This window comes from Odocoileus virginianus, chromosome 8, assembly GCF_023699985.2.
Source record: "Odocoileus virginianus isolate 20LAN1187 ecotype Illinois chromosome 8, Ovbor_1.2, whole genome shotgun sequence".
NCBI classification, from domain to species: domain Eukaryota; kingdom Metazoa; phylum Chordata; class Mammalia; order Artiodactyla; family Cervidae; genus Odocoileus; species Odocoileus virginianus.
Genome location: NC_069681.1, coordinates 79,627,160 through 79,645,283, shown reverse-complemented (window position 1 = coordinate 79,645,283; position 18,124 = coordinate 79,627,160). Strand labels below are relative to the sequence as shown.

At 38.1% G+C, this 18,124-nt stretch overlaps 1 protein-coding gene and 1 long non-coding RNA gene across 26 annotated transcripts in view; one reads left to right on the top strand and one right to left on the bottom strand.

Annotated features, from left to right (window-relative positions):
• Positions 1-13,973, bottom strand: part of NBEA (neurobeachin) — a 642,892-nt gene extending 628,919 nt beyond the window's left edge. For all 7 annotated transcript variants that reach the window (XM_070471793.1, XM_070471794.1, XM_070471796.1 and 4 more), the window contains exon 1: positions 13,598-13,973. In XM_070471793.1, coding sequence (XP_070327894.1) covers positions 13,598-13,882 — 285 coding nt within the window. In that variant the 5' untranslated portion in view covers positions 13,883-13,973. The remainder of the gene's footprint in view (positions 1-13,597) is intronic.
• The window catches only part of LOC110127127 (uncharacterized), a 603,755-nt gene continuing 599,481 nt past the window's right edge, over positions 13,851-18,124 (top strand). For 3 of the 19 annotated variants that reach the window (XR_011489164.1, XR_011489167.1, XR_011489165.1), the window contains exon 1: positions 13,865-14,542. This is a non-coding gene — a long non-coding RNA (uncharacterized lncRNA). The other 16 variants (XR_011489169.1, XR_011489163.1, XR_011489152.1 and 13 more) reach the window with 12 other exon arrangements.

The following is an 18,124-nucleotide window of genomic DNA, read 5'->3' as shown; positions in this document are numbered from 1 at the left end:
ATCTTGACTCTGGCAAAAGAATGCTAGGTTAGGATTACTCAGTAATTTATTTAATCATCATTTCAAATGTTCTGAGTGTGTAGGAGTATTTTTTTTTAAGTATGCGCCTTGATGAGAGTTACAATCTCAAAATGGGCTGAGGCAAAGTGGAACTACAGGCACAAAGATAAAATTAAAAAAAACAACAACAACCATGGACTGAAAATCTAGGTGATAATTCAAATTCCGTGAAAAGCTATGGGATCTGACCCAACTGTTATTTCTTCACCTATGCAAGTGACAGAGTCAGACTACTTAGCAGATCTGAAGACTCTATGACTCTTGTGTGTGTATATACACACACACACATCCATCCTTCCCTACGACTCCATGTGTGTGTGTGTGTGTCAGGTTATTCACCAGACCTGAAGACTCTATGACTCCACACGTGTGTGTGTACATACACACACACACACATCCATCCTCCCTTCTCCTCAAAAAATAAAAATTAAAAACTGGTATGTTAAACAAGAAGCAAACACAGAAATTAGGAGAGGAGAACCAGAATAGCCTGGAAAGAAAAGATTCATACCCAAGCCAGAAGCGACAAAAACAAGCAAACTATATCAAATGTGAAAAAAATCCTCATTCAAAGAGAGTTCACTAAGCAGCACAAAACTTCTAGATTTTATGTTAAGTACTAAGGATACCAAGGTGACAGCACTCTGATCTCAAGGGATTCAGAGTCTCTATGGCAGTCCAACAAGTGAAAACAAACAATTAAAATAGATCAGGCAATCTGAATTACTTTAAATCTGAATTATGTACAAAGTGTGATGGAAGAGCACAGGATGGGAGAAAGCGCTTTTAGGGGGAGATCAAAGAAAGCATCACTTAAAGAGGGGGATAAGAGTTAATTCTTGAAACATGAGCAGGAGTTCTTTAGACCAAAAAAAAAAAAAAAAAAAAACAGGATGACTTGAGAAATGCAGTGATTGTTTAGCAAGTAACAGTCAAGACAGTATAACAAAAGAAACATTCTTCCACTGATGACTCAAATTTCATAAGCTTTAAAAATAATTTAAATATTTAATTTAAATTCAAGGACTTTTAAAGGGTAATCAAGCTATAAGAAAATCATTACAAATCAAGTAAAATAATTCTAAGACAATTTATAATAAAATACTACTGATATAATTAAAGTTGCAAGCACTTCTCCTCGTTTAAAATACCAGACTTAGTTTAACCCTGAAAGATAATGACTATTTTTATTTCATTGAAGGGTTTACATTCCAGGTCAAGATAATAAGATAATGCATATTATATGATAAATATAGTGCTTGGCATGTAAAGATTCAATAACTATCACTTATCACTGTCATCATCATTATTAAAGCACAACTAACTTAGAACCTCTAGCTTTGAGTCTAATTTCTGCAACTAAACAGATTTGCAACCTTGAACAAGCCCCTTAATTTTTGTCATCGTTATTATATTCAAATATATATATTTGAAAGGGCTTTATTTCAAAGGGCTTGTTAGAGGATTTTAAAAGCATGAGGTATGAAATCAAACCCAATTTTATAAATGCCAATTCCCTTTCCCACACATGAGAAGTTTTAAAATAACACTAGAAATACTTATATGCCATTTTAAAATCAGATGTAGCTTATTTCTCTCAGAAAATGGAAGTAGTTGCTAAAGAGGAAAATATCTAGACATTTACACTTCCATAAAATTTTCTATTCATCAGTGAACTGAAAAAAGAGAATCAATAATTATTGGAAATCGTATCACCTAGACCCTATTATAACTCCTTCTATAATTAATTCATGTTTTATCCAAGCAAACATGGTTTATGTGGTGGTTCACCTGATTAACACTAAAACATAACACATTTACTTTTTCTATATAAAAATATCAATGCATACTATTATTTCTTTTTCATAGTAATATCTAAAATATTCACACTTTGCCTAGTGAAAAGTTGTACAAATGAAAGTTAGTTAACATTAATAATACTGTATAATCAGTTTCCCCAAACTCAAAAATTAAAAGTTCACAATGTAAGTCATTAGATCATTTTGTGTACATTTCCATCAAATTGTCCTGAATTCATTTTATTTTCTGTGGACCAAGTCCTCTATGGGCAGCATTTTCTACCACAGAATCAGCTCACTGAAGCTGGCTGGTCCCTCACCTTCCAGCATCATCTCTTCATGTAATGCAGTGCTTTGGGATAATTTCTAAGTAGCTATGTTTTGTTCAAATAATGCAGAAGACTATAGTCTTTGAAGGCCTGAGTCTGAGCTATGGAAACTAATACCTGGACACCTGACTAATATTTCATGTTTCCTGCAGTCTTAGTTTCCACATTTGTAGAGAAGAAATTGCACCTGAAAAGGAAGTGCTTCTGAGGATGAGTTAACACAGCACAATTCCGTAAGTACCCTGTAATCAGTTAAGAGCTGTTTAAAAGATATACTTACACTAATATTATTGTCGAAAGCAACCTATCACAAAATATTTTCTAGTCCCCCACCTTGCCTCAAGGTTTGTTACTGAAAAAGTTTTCTAAATATTTAAGCTAATACTCCAAGAGGGAGGTATTATTTACCTAAGATCACCCTTCATGTCCTAGTACACATCCACATGTGCCATTCAGCTATGTCAAGAAAGGAAGAAATAGGGATTCTAGGCAAAAGAAGCTCTCTGTGTTCCTTCATCCTATTTGTTCCCCAGTGTTTCATTATGATAAAAACCCCAGACACTGATAAAGATGATACAGGATTCAGGACAAACTCCTATGCTTCATTAGGAAATCATGATCTATGGACACTTGCGATCCCTTCTCTGACAGGTTCACCAGCTCAGGAACTTCAAGCTAAAACAGAACTTGGTTTTAGTTAGATCATTATTTTCTTTCTATGACCAGATGATAATCAGGCTCAGGATAATGAAAATAACAATAGTAAGTACTACACAAAGGTAACTCTGTACCAAGCACATTACACATACTAATTCATAATCTGTGCAACAATCTTATGAGGTAACCCATTTATACATAAGGAAACTGAGGTAAGTAAACTTTCAATGGCAGTATAATATTTCATAACACAGACTTAAAATTATTTAACCTTTTCCCATTGTTGAACATATACTTACTGCAGGTTTTTTTATATCATTAAATTTCATTTAACCCTCATACTTGTCAATGGGTAATTTTTCCTTAACCTAAAGAATGAAGGATTAAGGAGACAAAAGAACTGTACACAGAAAATTATAAGACACTGATGAAAGAAATCAAAGATGACATAAACAGATGGAAAGATATTCCATGTTCCTGGGAAGGAAGAATCAATATTGTGAAAATGACTACACTACCAAATGCAATCTACAGATTCAATGTGATCCCTATCAAATTACCAATGGCATTTTTCACAGAACTAGAACAAAAGATTTCACAATTCATATGGAAACACAGAAGACACCGAATAACCAAAGCAGTCTTGAGAAAGAAGAATGGAGCTGGAGCAATCTACCTTCCTGACTTCAGATTATACTACAAAGCTACAGTCATTAAGACAGCATGGTACTGGCACAAAAACAGAAATATAGACCAATGGAACAAGATAGAAAGCCCAGAAATAAACCCATGCACCTATGGGTACCTTATTTTTGACAAAAGAGGCAAGAATATACAATGGGGCAAAGACAGCCTTTTAAATAAATGGTGCTGGGAAAACTGGCCAGCTAAATGTAAAAGAATGAAATTAGAACACTTTCTAACACCATACACAAAGATTAAACTCAAAATGGATGAAAGACCTAAATGTAAGACCAGAAACTATAAAACTCTTAGAGGAAAACATATGCAGAACACTTGATGACATAAATCAAAGCAAGATCCTCTATGACCCACCTCCTAGAGAAATGGAAATAAAAACAAAAGTACACAAGTGGGACCTGATTAAACTCAGCTTTTGCACAGGAAAGGAAACTATAAGCAAGATGAAAAAGACAACCCTCAGAATGGGAGAAAGTAATAGCAAATGAAACAACTGACAGAGGATTAATTTCCAAAATATATAAGCAGCTCATACAACTCAATACCAGAAAAACAAACATCCAATCAAAAAGTGGGAAATAGACCTAAACAGGCATTTCTCCAAAGAAGACATACAGATGGCTAACAAACACATAAAAAGATGCTCAACATTGCTCATTATGAGAGAAATGCAAATCAAAACTACAATAAGAAATCACCTCACACTGGTCAGAATGGCCATCATCCAGAAGTTTACAATAATAAATGCTGGAGGGATGTGGAGAAAAACACCACTCTTGCACTGTTGGTGAGAATGTAAATTGATACAGCCACTATGGAAGATGTTATGGAGATTCCTTTAAAAACTAGGAATAAAACCACCATATGACCCAGCAATTCCACTCCCAGGCATATACTCTGAGAAAACCAAAATTGAAAAGACATGTATCCCACCGTTCACTGCAGCACTATATACAATAGCTAGAACATGGAAGCAACTTAGATGTCCAATGACAGATGAACAGATTAAGAAATTATGGTACATATACACGATGGAAATATTATTCAGCATAAAATGGAACGCATTTGAGTCAGTTCCAGAGAGGTGGATGAACCTAGAACCTATTATACAGAGTGAAGTGAATCAGAAAGAGAAAGATAAATATTGTATAGTAATGCATATATATGGAATCTAGAAAAATGGTACTGCAGAATTTATTTGCAGGCTAGCAATGGAGAAACAGACTTAAGAGAACAGATTTATGGACATGGGGAGAGGGGAAGAGAGGGTGAGATGTACAGAAAGAGTAACATGGAAACTTACATTACCATATGTAAAATAGATAACCAATGGGAATTTGCTGTATGTCTCAGGAAACACAAACAGGGGCTCTGTATCAACCTAGAGGGGTGGGATGGGGAAGAAGATGGGAGGGAGTTTCAAAAGTGAGGGGATATGTGAATACCTACGGCTGATTCATGTTGAGGTTTGACAGAAAACAACAAAATTCTGTAACGCAATTATCCTTCAACTAAAAAATAAATTAATTAAAAAAGAACAAAGGATTAATGAAAAGAACTTCTTAAATTTCTTGATGCATATCAGGAAAATTTCATTAAGAACAGCTGTAACATTTTACATCTATAGATCCTATAACATCATTTTAAGATTATTTTAGCATGCTCAAGAACACTGGTAATTTTCCTTTTAATCATTCCTTTTTCATGGTATCTCAGTATTATGTTATGTTATTTAGTGAAGATGAATTATTAAAATAATTTGCAATGTCTCTTTTTTCTTGAAATTTATCAAGCCCTCTGCCAAGTTAATATTTTTCTTAAGATTTGCCTGATCACACCTAATACCTAAAGTTTTTTCTTTTAATTTTAATTCTAAGTATTAGTTAGAAATCACTGGAATGCAGCAAAGAGAAACCTGATTCAAAATAGCTTAAGCAAAACAAGAAATGTACTGGTCTAATGCACTGAAAAGCCTGGTAATGTAAGTGACTCGAAAGGCTCCAAAGATGTCATCAGTAATCTCTCTCTTGGTTCTTGGAGCCTGTATGATAGCACCATCCTCAAGCATCCTCTGCCTTCATGGTGGCAGCGAGCTAATCAAGTCTAGACTTACATTCTAACATCTTAGCAATTCCAGTAGTGAGCATCTTCTTTCTCCAGCAGAAGGAAAGGAGTTACAAAGCTTTCACAGATGTGCAGGTAGATATTGAACCACAATGTTACTGATGGGCCAAGTATAGTCTTTGTTTCTAGTCCAGGAAAGCAGAAACGAGTCCAGGGAAAGCTCAAAGCATGCAAACCAAACATCAAGAAGAGAAGACTTCTCAAAGGAGCATCAAAAATTTAGAAGGAATGGATGCTATGCAGTCAAAATCAATAGAAATCTGTAACAATCTAGCCCTTGGATCACCAACCACCTATACATTCATTTCTTTCCATATATATAACTTCTTAAATATCCATGTTTAACAATATTACTATCTTAACTGTAACAGAAAACACACCCATTACTTCATCATGGATGGGAAGGCTGGAAGGAAGACAAAGACAATGCCAAGTTACTGGATTCAACAACAAGTCTAAAATGTTTGTATTATGAATATTATTCTTAAGCAGGTCCAAACATGAATTTTTTTGGTGGTACCTCACAATCTCACAATATATATCTATACAATAAATGTAACTATCCCCCATGTAATTAATATACAATGGTAAAAGAAAAAATAAATAATCATAATGCCCACTCAGAAGAGTGGAAAATGTAAATATGGAGGAGATAATCAAGAGGACATGACCGTCAGCTGACCCATGAGCTGGATCTGGGCAATCAGAGGCTCCTCACCCCCTCCCCTGTCCTTCAAATGTACACTCTGTCTACTCTTCCCATGGTGGGAAACAGCCTGGAGAGCAAGGTGGTGTTGAAACCATCTGCATGGTACAAATGACTGAACTCAGTTAAGGCCTCTGTAGTTTAAAGATTCTGGTAGGCAGGTGTGGAGATCACTCATCTTGTGGCTGCCAAAGACAAGCCTTACACATTCCTCTGCTTAATAAACCTGCCAGCGGCCAATCTGGAGTGGTCTCCCTCTTTTCTTTGCTATCTTCTTGCCCTCTGTGCAATGTGGACCAGTTCACAAACCAACAGTAAACATATCATGGTTATTAATTCAAACCAATAGACTATATGCTACTGATCAGAGTAGCAAGAATTGCCTGTTGTAACAATGGAGTCTCTTGGTCAACCAGTCTGGATGCATCACCATCACCATGTGGTGGTGCACCACCATCTCAGAAGACCTCACTTGTCCATTATCCTCTATGGCCTCAATCTTCCTTCTAGCAGCTGTAGTTTTAGTAGCCCGCTTCCTCTTACTGAGGCTGAGAATTATCTTAGAAGTAAAAACAATACAAGACTTTGTTTACCAGGCTTGAGGTTACCTTGGAAATAGTGCCCCTAAAAGCTCAATAAGCTTCTGGTCAATTTACTTCAGTCAACTGATTGAACTAGCAACCAAAGCCAGAGATCTTGTCAAGATACCAAACTACCTTTTAAGTTTCATAGCAATACCGAGTCTCACATCAATAGGCTTCACATTACTCACCCATTAAAACCCTCTGTTTAATGATTTTCCTTGAAGCAATGTGAAATAATATGCTGGAAGAGGAGCCACAGCTACTCTATCATTTGTTCCCTGGTTGGATCCTCTTTCAAAACTCTTTAGTAACTGGAATGTTACTTTGGTCAAGAGACTCGGACTATAACGAATGAGGCGCTTGAGAAAAGTTGTAAACCATAACTTTGCCCGAGTTTAACTTAAACTCCTGTCTTTCCTCTTACTAATTTTAGTACAGGGTTAAAAAAAAAGATCAGAATTTCCAACCTTCAAGGTTCTTGATTTTCTGATTCTCTTAGGTGGCAGCTACAGGCAGAAAAGGCCTCTCTTACTTGAAAAGACAATCTCTTCTTCCCTCTCTACTTCCAAGCATGCCAGCTTGGACCAAAGAAAATTGCTTTCTTATGAGGCAAAAACTGGCCAAAACACTTGAGAATCCCTAAAGTTCCAGCCTCAGTTGCTCTATGGCCAAAGACAACCCAGGTAACAATCGAAAGAGCTGTTTCATAATTCCTTAAAAGGAATCGCTAGGGGAAAGCAGTCCTCACTGCCTTGCACTCCATTTTAACATTCAGGATCTGTTCCCACAATGTCCCACTTCCAGTTACTAAGTCTACGCTAGCAAGGAAATTTTTCCAGGTGACAAAATGCAATTTAAGCTGACTTGAAAGTAATAACAATAGAATAAACTTTACAAGGGAGACCGTTAATGGTTAGAAGACGATCACCACACACAAAGAACTCCAGGTGCTCGCATCAAGATATAAGTCTCTGGGGACCTCACTGGTGGTCCAGTGGTTAAGGATCCATCTTTCAATGCAGGGGAACTAAGACCCTACATGCCCTGGGCCATCTAAGCCCAGAGCTCTGCAGCTACCAAGCCTGCATGCCACCACTAGAGAGACACAAAGATCCTGGAAGCTGCAACTTAAGACCTGACACAGTCAAAAATAAATGTTCTTTTTTTTTTTAATTTAAAAAAAAATACATATATTTCTCTCTCTTGGCTTCATACTTGGTCAAATTCTAACATAGGTCAATTCTAACATCTGCTCAAATCCTACAGCTATAGGATGAGTCTACCAATTCAACAACCCCAAAAGGAAGAATTTCAGTTCAAGTCCTGTGACTGATCCTGTGGCTCCCCTCAGATTAAATGCTCACCTAGGAACCAGTCATGGTGATTCTGGACATGTCTGGGTTATACACCAGGCCATGTGAACCCATCTGAACCAGCTGAACTAAGAACGGAGGATGAGTGGTTAATTTAAGGAAAGTGAGGTACTATTACTAAAAAGGAGAAATGTATGAAAGATAAGCAAAAAAAGAAACATCCACTATTCCTGGTAACATGACAAATAGTAACAATATTTTTAATTTCTATTCAATGCCACATATATATATATATATAATTCGCTTAAAATAACGTGTTCTTAGTTATGTGTGTATATATCTGACAATATATACTGAAAAACAATCAACAGATTCTTATTTATTCTAAGACATCAGCTCAAAATAATATTTACTATATAGTAATACCCTACACAGAAAACATTCATATATAGTCAACAAATATTTCTAATTGTAAGAACAGGGAATATGTTAACTTTATATGAGTCATTTATTTCAAGATCTTGGATCTGGACCCTACTGCTGAACAGAATTTCAGAATCTTGCCCTCTACTGCCTAATAACAGTGTCCTGTACATTCTCGAAATTCACCTAACTTATCCAAGAGCCAGAAATACAAATAAAATAAAATAAAAGTATACATAATATAGCCTTCTGCCCTCACAGAGTTCACAGTATAGGAAATGAAACAATAACTAGAGACTAAATACCATACACAAAACTAGAAAATGATGGTTATATCTTTGTAAAATAAGGAGATATGCTGACACTGCATGAAATATCACAAGTAGAGGCAATAAATGAAAAAACCTATGAAACTGATGCAAACTACTATTAAAGTAAATAATCAAAAATGTGGATAACTTAATTTTACAATACTGCCACATCCTTGGTCCAAAATGGAAGTTGAGTTTGCTGGAACCAATAAATTTGACACTGTATTTGGAGAATGTACAGCAAAAGATGAGGGAACCTTGAGATACATTTAGTTAACCACAAAGTATTTGCCAAAAACTGACTAGCAATGTAAGAAATACTTATTTAAAATTGCTATAACTTGATCACAAACTCATAGAACACATGCTACTTAGTGGTTAGTTGTATTAATATGACTAAATTAATACTTTAAAGGAAAACCTCAGAACTCTTCAGGATATTGAAATTCCCAATATTTACATACACACTCAATTTAGTTTTCAATACCTAATAATAAGAATAAAATATAATTCAAATTAATGTGAAAGGACTTACATATGAACATAAAATGAAGGATATTCTATTTTAATATAAATAAATGTGGTTCTGTTGATATTAAGGACTTCCATGACTCAAAAATCCAACTACATATTTTTAAAAGAAATTTAGTTCATAAGCAGAACACATCTTTTGTTCATGAAATTTTAAATATCTTCAAAATATAAATTATTCTGATTATGAGGCTGCAGATGAAAAAAAATCTAAGGAAGAAAAGTCACTGTCACATTCAAGTACAGAAGGGAAAACCTTTTAAATTTCTTTTTAACAATAATACCACAATCCATATATCAAGAGTAGAGAGGAACTTAGCACATAAAATCCCCTCATAGTATCTTGTTATACTTTTAATATAATATACAGTATACCACTTAGAATGTAAAAGAAAATTATCAAAGGAAATGTTTTCTACCATTAAAGATACACTAGTATATTGCATGATTTGTGAAAAAAATCAAATGCTGTAGATTTATACTACCTAAGACAGCAATTCCAAAAAAAAACCTATTGTGAATTAAGTAAACATTAATGTTGTATTTTATCTGTTCTAAAAATGTTTATATTAAAATCTATGATAAGATACTTTCATGTTATAAACAGAGAACATGTTATGTATACACAGAATTTACTTGAAGGAAGTAAAAACCTTGTATAAACATATACTGTCTTTACAAAGTAAGCAATGGATTAAGTAGTATGCCTAGTATGCCTGTTTTATAATTGAAACAACCAACAAAATTTCTTTTCTATAGTTAAGTGCTCTTATTCTGCCACATTAAATAATACCTCCCAAAGCCAAACTTTGTCGATGATCAGTTTTTTTCATTGGTAAAGCTGTAATGCAAAATCCTTGACAATATACTCTCACTGTAATTTATTTACAAATTAACTTACTCATATCCCTGATCCTATGCATCTCATATTTGAATGTTTCAAGTGAACTATAATATCATCATACAAATACATTCATCTACAATGGAAATTACTCATTTTATTTCTCATTCCATTGGTGATTCTTCAACAAATTCCCATAATCCACCCAACAGTGGAAATGGACCTCTACCTCTGGCCAAAAAAGGACCCCAAATTATAACCATGGCTGTATTAAACTAGTCTTATATTTTAGTGTATACTTCAACTTTGCTCTGTAAAACTTTTAATTCTTTGGGTAAGGTATGTGAGAAACCTAAAAACCAAGTATTCGTAGTTTCACCATATAAAGAAAAAGAATATACAGGGAAAAAAATATTTTGACAAAGGTGGCTGAGACAGGGTTTTAAAGCAGCAACTCTTTTGTTTTGAAGTTTCATTAGTATTTCTTCCTTTCTTTTCTGTCATGGAAAGTACTGTGATACATATTCCATTATTCCCAACTACATTTTAATTTAATGTTTTAAATTAAGATGGAAAACTAAAAAAAAAAACAACAAAAAACAAAAAACTCATTTTAAGAGATATTAGAAGCTTCCAACCTTTAGCAGGTCACAGAGAGCCCTAAATCAATTTTACTGATACACTCATTAAGTAAATAGAATTAAGTTTTGATGATTATTTTTAAACGCTTATGATCTCCAAATATTTTCTCAATCAATATAAATTTTCACATGACACTTTCATCATGAGTATATGGGAAAGATAAAGCACTAAACCTTCCATTCAAGAAATATTACGCTGCACATGACTAATGTGCATTCCACAATCAATACACTCAACAACTTAATAGTAAATAAGTGGTTTTGTCATTCTTTTCCCCAAAAGTTTCCATCAATTGTACTCTTTAAGTATGTACAAAGAAATTTTAAACTTGACTTTTTAATGCCAAAAACCAACGCAGTTACATCTTAAGTGGATTTGGGGATGCAGCAGCATGTCAGTATTACCTTATTTCTGGTTACTCTAATTAAGCTTACCAGTAAAGTTAATCTTTAATAATGTTTGCATATGGAGACTTCATGCCAGTGAAGACTTTCAGTGCACTGAAAATAGTTAAAATTCTTTTTTACCTCAACAGGAATATTTCATTTCCTTTCTTAACCTAATGTATATCTATAGAACCCCATCTGTTAAGAACTGATCCAGCATACATTGCTACTGCTGCAGAGTCCAAACTGGTTACACATTCAAATCAGTTTCCAGCTTGTAACAGTCTCTGTTGCCTCTTCTCACAGAAAAATGTATTAGGTAAGCATATAAATACTTCTTAAAATAACCTAAAATCACATCATCTAAGGTAAAAATGGTATCAGAAAACTGTTAAAATAAAACAAAAAACTTTAATGTTTTCTTTTAAATTTACAGAAAAACAGTACCTGCTAACCTACTAACATATTTTGAGATTTCATCTCTTAAAAAAAAAAAAAAAAAGACAAGTACTGACCTCCTATTGGCTGCTGGTTAAAATTAAAATGTCCAAGAAAACAGTATTTCTATTAGTGTTTTGAAAAGAATTTGGTTATACCAAGGAAGTGACAGTCCCCCAAACTTATACTGACTTTTTTGTGGTGATTTGTTTGAAGGGTACACAAAAGCACAAAGAAATGTTTGGTACTTAAACAGTAATAAATATAACAAAGAAAAGTCAGATATTTTCCTATCTTTCACTTGACACTCCAGCAAGAAAAAAACAAAAACAAACAAAAAACCCAATAGCTTTAACTTTTCTGTACATTTAAGAGGCACATGTGCCATAGACATTATCTAACCCCTGTCTTAGGGCACCACTGCTGCAGCTGCTGCTTTCTTTCAGTTTCCCAATGGATCAAATAAAAATAATTGCCTAGCTGAAAATTCTGACTGCATGGGTGTTATCAAATCTCTTTACAAGCATATTTTTATATTCCTTTGACTCCACATCAAATACAATAGTCAACTGATTGCTGCTGATTTAAGCCTTGCCTTCCAAAACCCAACCTGACATTTTGTCAAAGGCTAAATATTGCAGAAGAAACTGTTTAAAAAGCTGTGCTGCAGCAAAAACTGCACTTACAAGGCATTAAAAAAAAAAAAAAGAACTAATCTTAAATGAACTAGTCTTATTATCCGAAATCTATGGTTCTCCTCGCTTTAGTTCGTCCCCATGTCTTCCCCTGACATCTTGAAGATTCTTAGCCTCTCCGTAGATAGATATCGCCAAACATTAAGTCATACACAGTTCTGCAGTAACTCTTTCTTATCATATAAGAAACCAAACCTAGGACTGAATTTAACACCTTTCCTCTCGCCTTTAGCCACATGCGACGCCCTCTGAAGGCAATCATAGAAACCAACCTGTATGATTAGGTGCCCCCACATTTTAACACCTCATGTGCACACACACACACAAATGACTACGAGGTCAGTACATTCAGGGCCATATTACAAAGAAAGAAAGCCTACCTAAAAAGAGATGCGGGGGGGTGGGGGGGGGGGGAGGCGGCTGGGGAGGAGAAACAGCCACAACACTCTCCCCGCACAGTCTGGGAATATATTTAAAGGCAGATGCAAAACTGCATCATTTTCCTCCTCGTTCGAAAACATCACACCCCAGCAGCTCAAGTGGGAGCTAACGTGCTTCTCACGTTTCAGGAGCACCGGGGAATTTAGGCTCCAGGGGCAAGGCTTCCATCCTTGGAGAGCCACCGCACCGACAATTATAAGAGTGTGACAGGAAGGACTCCAGAGAAAAGGAGGCCTTCCTCTCCCCGTGACCATAAACTCTCAAGAAGACCCAAACCCTGCACGGCCAGGGACGACTGACGACTCGCAGTCACGAGAAGTGATCCTAGGCGGTGTTAAGTTGGGCACTGCGCTCGGTGGCAGGAGAGGACCGGGGGAGAGAACGGGGAGGTGGCGTGGCTCTGGCAGCGCGCAGGCAGGTCACCCGCTGGGCGATACCCGCTGGGCGATACCCGCTGGGCGATACCCGCTGGACGATCTGTCCTCGCGGGGACACGCTGCGTGCGGGACCCGGGGAGGGGGGTACAGGGGTGGGAGCCAGCGCCTAGGGAGGGAAGCAGGCCGGGGGGGGGGGGGGGGGGGGGGAGGCAGATGGCGAGCACGCCTTTCCCCTTACCAGGTTGAGCACCGTCTCCACGATGTCCCTGTTGCTGACCTCTCCGACCTGTATGAGTCCAATCAACACTGCGAATTTCATCCGGATGTTGCGGATCGGCACCGAAGGGTTAATCATCCCCGCGGGCAGCACCACCGAGCCGGAGCCGGACGCCCCCCTCAACTCCCCCATCCCGCTGCCCCCGCCGCCGCTGCCCCCGCCGCCTCCGCCGCCGGCCCCGACGGCGATGAGCCCCACGGGCTGAGGCTCGAGCCCCGGGCCCGGGCCCGGCTTCTCGCTCGCCATTTGCCCCCCTCCTGACGAGAAGGGAAGAGCCGAGGCGCCGCCGCCGCCGGTACCGTTATACCTGCCTCGGCCCCCGCCCCCCGGCCGTCGCCTCGGAGCCCCAGCATCCACCAGCGCCGCGGCGCCGGGCCCGCTCCCCGCCTGCGCCTCGACCCGGCCCGCTCCGACGCCCTCCCCGGCGGAGGCGGTGGGTTATTCTCAGGCTTATTCCCGGCGCTGGCGGCGCCGCTAACCGCTGCCCGGCGAGCGGCAGTGCCCGCCCAGCAGCTGTGCCGCTGCCGCCGCCGCTGCCTCCTCACGCTCCCCCTCCCAGTCCGTCCGGCCCGGCCCGCCCCCCGCGGAGATGCTGCCGCCGCTCGGAATAACCCTGGGGCGCGAGCAGCTGCCCGCGGCGCTGGCCGGCGCTGAAGCTCAGATCTGTGACTGACGCCGCTGCCGCCGCTGCTACAGGCGCCACTGTTGTTGTGAAGCCCCGACGCCGCCGCTCACTCCGCCATGTTGCCGCCCCCTGCCTGCGGTAGCGGCCACTGCGCCTGCGCAGAGCCTCAGGGGGGCGGAGCCCTCGTGCACCCCCTCTTTTCGCCCTGCCCTCCTTCCCCTTCTACCCACCCAGCCCGACACCCCTCGTCCCTCCCCCAACCGCCCCGAACGGATAGACAGGTGAGCAGGTGCATGGGGACCGCTGCCAGACACTGGGGCGAGCTGGCAGAGGCGGGGCGGGTGGTGGTTTCCTCAGAGTTTTTCCCTTGAGGGTGGACTCTCCCTGTGGGGAAGGACACCGAGTGTGTGTCTCGCCTTCGCTGCCACCTCCTTATTCCCTGACTATCCTCTTGCGAGGAGGAGGTTCGTCATCTTCGTCGTCGCATCCAGCAGCTGCTACAGCCAGTGCCACGTGCCTTGTAAGGTAGGGGAGTGGCAGACGACCTCTTTCTGCCCCCTCAGGCCCTTCCCTCAGTCCTGTCCGCCTGCCCGCCTTGGAATTTCCCAGTGACAAAAAGTGGCTGGCAAAGCAGAAACGAACGCACTGTGGGGAATAATCCTGCATTGTCGGGGAAGGATACAGATGGAGTATAATGGGTCTTTTTCTACAGTCATCAAAGAGGCTGACACCTGCACACACAGGCACGACTTAAAATAGAACTTGTCAAACAGTGATCCTCTCTGGATGGAGCTCTAAACAACAAACAGTTCTTGAACTCACCTCCCAGACTAAAAAGGCTGCACCTTGTGACACTTTGGGGTAGTAGGTTGGTGGGAGCGACAAATCCCACATTTAAAAAATCCTTAACGATCGTCAGGTATGATGCCAACTAATGATGTGCCCCTTTTTGTTAGGCATGTACAGTTCAGAGGATTTGAGAATTATCTTAAAATATAAGTAATTCTCTGCCAGTCTTAATCTGTGGTTAAAGTAATAGATTTCTGCGTCTTCACGTATAGAGAATGGAAAAAAAAAGTTTTACTTCTTAAAATTAAAATGTACACAATAGACTTGCCGCTCGTGTCGAATTAAAACTAAATAGGCAGGACTAGTGTTTATCTCGAAATGAAGGATGTAATTTTTAAAAAATATTTCATGAGGTAAACCCTTTTCAATATATTGTCAGACACCAGAACTATTAGGTATCTTGAGGTATATTCAAATCATTTTAGCTATTAGGTATCTTGAAGTATATTCAAATCATTTTAACTGTCATCTCAATTGAAAATAGTCAATATACAAATCTGTCATTATCTGGTTTGTTAGTGCTTATGTTTAATTGGATTGGCTAGTCAAGTTAACTCCTAGGATATTGGGATGCATTAAAATTTTGACGTGCCATAAGTCATGTATGTCATGTATGTCCTCAAGACCGGTGCTTGGATTAGTCCTTGATTGTGTGCTTCTGTTTAAACTTTTCCTGAAGTAATTGAATTATTATAATAGCTCAGCAAAAATTTCTGAAAGAAATAGTGATTGGTATGTCCATATAAATTGAATAGCAAGTGAATTATAAAATGTTAGAAAGATTGAAAGTGACCTCTAGGTCTTAATAGTGTGACTTAGATATGCTGCCATAGAAGAATCCTGTGACGTATATCCACCTTTTGCCTTTTATCTGTCCCAAGTGAATAGCATCTACTTTTGCAAGCACTATTTTCATGTGCAAGTTTAAAATGACATATCTATCTTACATCTGTAAATCCAGATTGAAAGGTCATCACACTAGCTTCTTTTTACCCCACTGTTCAGTATGACAGCAGGTTCTACCTCTTGCTACTTTTAGACTTTAAAAAGCGTTCACCAGTTCTCTGGCAGCTCCTTGAAGTCAGTGTGGTATGATGGAAAGTACACAGGCCTTTGAACCACACTCACAACTAACCACCTGTGCAGTCTCCTCAAGTTATTGAACTCAGTCTTCTATTCACTAATAGGGGTGAGAATATCTATCCCACAGGGAGTGAGAATTCAATGAAATAATTTCAACTTAGCAGCCAGCATATAGTAAATATGTCCTTGTACCCTTCGTATACAGGAACAATCTGTGTTGAATTACCTATAAACACTTGTAAGAACAATTATAACCACATGCAAGTCTTTATAATTGCAGTTACATGTACTGTAGTTTCAGAACTGCCCTCTGAAACATAAAGTTTTGAAAATTCAAGCAGTTCTGTTTCTTTATAGTCAACAAAGCCTCTTTCTAGCAAAAACACTAACACTTGCATTAACAGTATTTTGAAATATAAGAGAGATTACCTATAATGTTCATTTTTAAGTCTCCAGATTAAAAACATTTTATGTAGTAAATGTCAATTGTGTATGGATTTATGCTTTAATAGATGCATATCCATACTTCCAAAGGACAGTCCTTCAAAGATAAGCCCATGAAGCTCTGATTTTCAAGAGGCAATACTATGTAGTGGTTGCGAACAAAGGTTCCAGACTCAGTAGAACCTGGGTTCGGATGCCAGTTTCACTACCCACTTATCCATGTGATCTTGGGCAAATGACTTCTCTTCAAAGCCCTATTTTACCCAACACAAAGTAGAGATTAATAGGATTAAAGGATGAAAGGAGCTAATACATTTAAGGTATTTAACATAGTAGCAAGTATCAATAAATAATGTTTCCTTTCTCTGGCTGTGAGAAAACACTACACTGTAATTATTTGTGTGTCTCCTGCACCTTATATGTGACCAGAGAAAACAAATGAAAACAGCAGTTGGCTAGGCTAAATGTTCCCATTCCCTTCAGCTGTCCTTTAAAAAGCAAATTTCTTGCTTTCCTCTAAGTTTTATGAACAAAGTACTCCAAATCCTAGTTGAATTTAAACAGTATAAAACAGAGGGGAACTCTTACCCTGAACCTCCATCTTTAGAAACAGATTTTCTGTTAATGTATCCCAAAGTTGAATTAGTTTGCTTTGGTTTGGTTTGGTTCTGGGTTTTCCAGCAATATAACACCAGTGGTTCATGTAATGCACAGTGATTCATACTTGATGTGTAGCAAACAATTTTGCTTCCATTCCCTTCTTATCTTAAAATTACTGTGAACTGAAACAGCAGAGTTCTGTTTTATTGTTGTTTTGTTTTGTTTCTAGCCATTCTGCTTCTAGGCAGCAGCACATATCCAGTAGTAGCTTTGCAAGTAGATTTGGAGATGTCAAGTGCAGAACTGTACATATCTCTTTTAGATTTAATTTTATTTTATTTAAATTTTCTATTTAATTTTCTATTTAAATTTAATATGCTAGGAATTTCTTAATCCTGATTATATCATGCAAAAAAAATTGTCTTCTTCTTTTTATTATCTTATTATCTGCAAATCTGAGAACAGTCCTTCTATGTCTTCATCCAAATATTTTATCAAACAGGATAAAAACAGCTCTGTAGTTCCTAGAAACATTCTGATTGAAATCACATTTTTCAAACTGTACCTCCCAAGCCAGTGGTGAGTCATGAAACAGATTTATTAGGTTATAACCAGCAGTTTTCTTAATAAAATATAATAGAAAAATATAGACTGAAAAACATGACAGTGCATCCATTTTTAAAATTATACTTGTGCACATACTACATACATGTATGCTTACTGGATAATATGAAAAATCTATTTCTTACTGAAGGTCATTGTCAAAAAGCTTGTAAAACACTGATTTAAGTTGTATATAAACACCTGTTTGGCATAATCCTTCAATTATTAAATAGCTACCATCCTGTGCTGGAAAACAGGCCATATTTCTCTAACTTGTCCAAAAG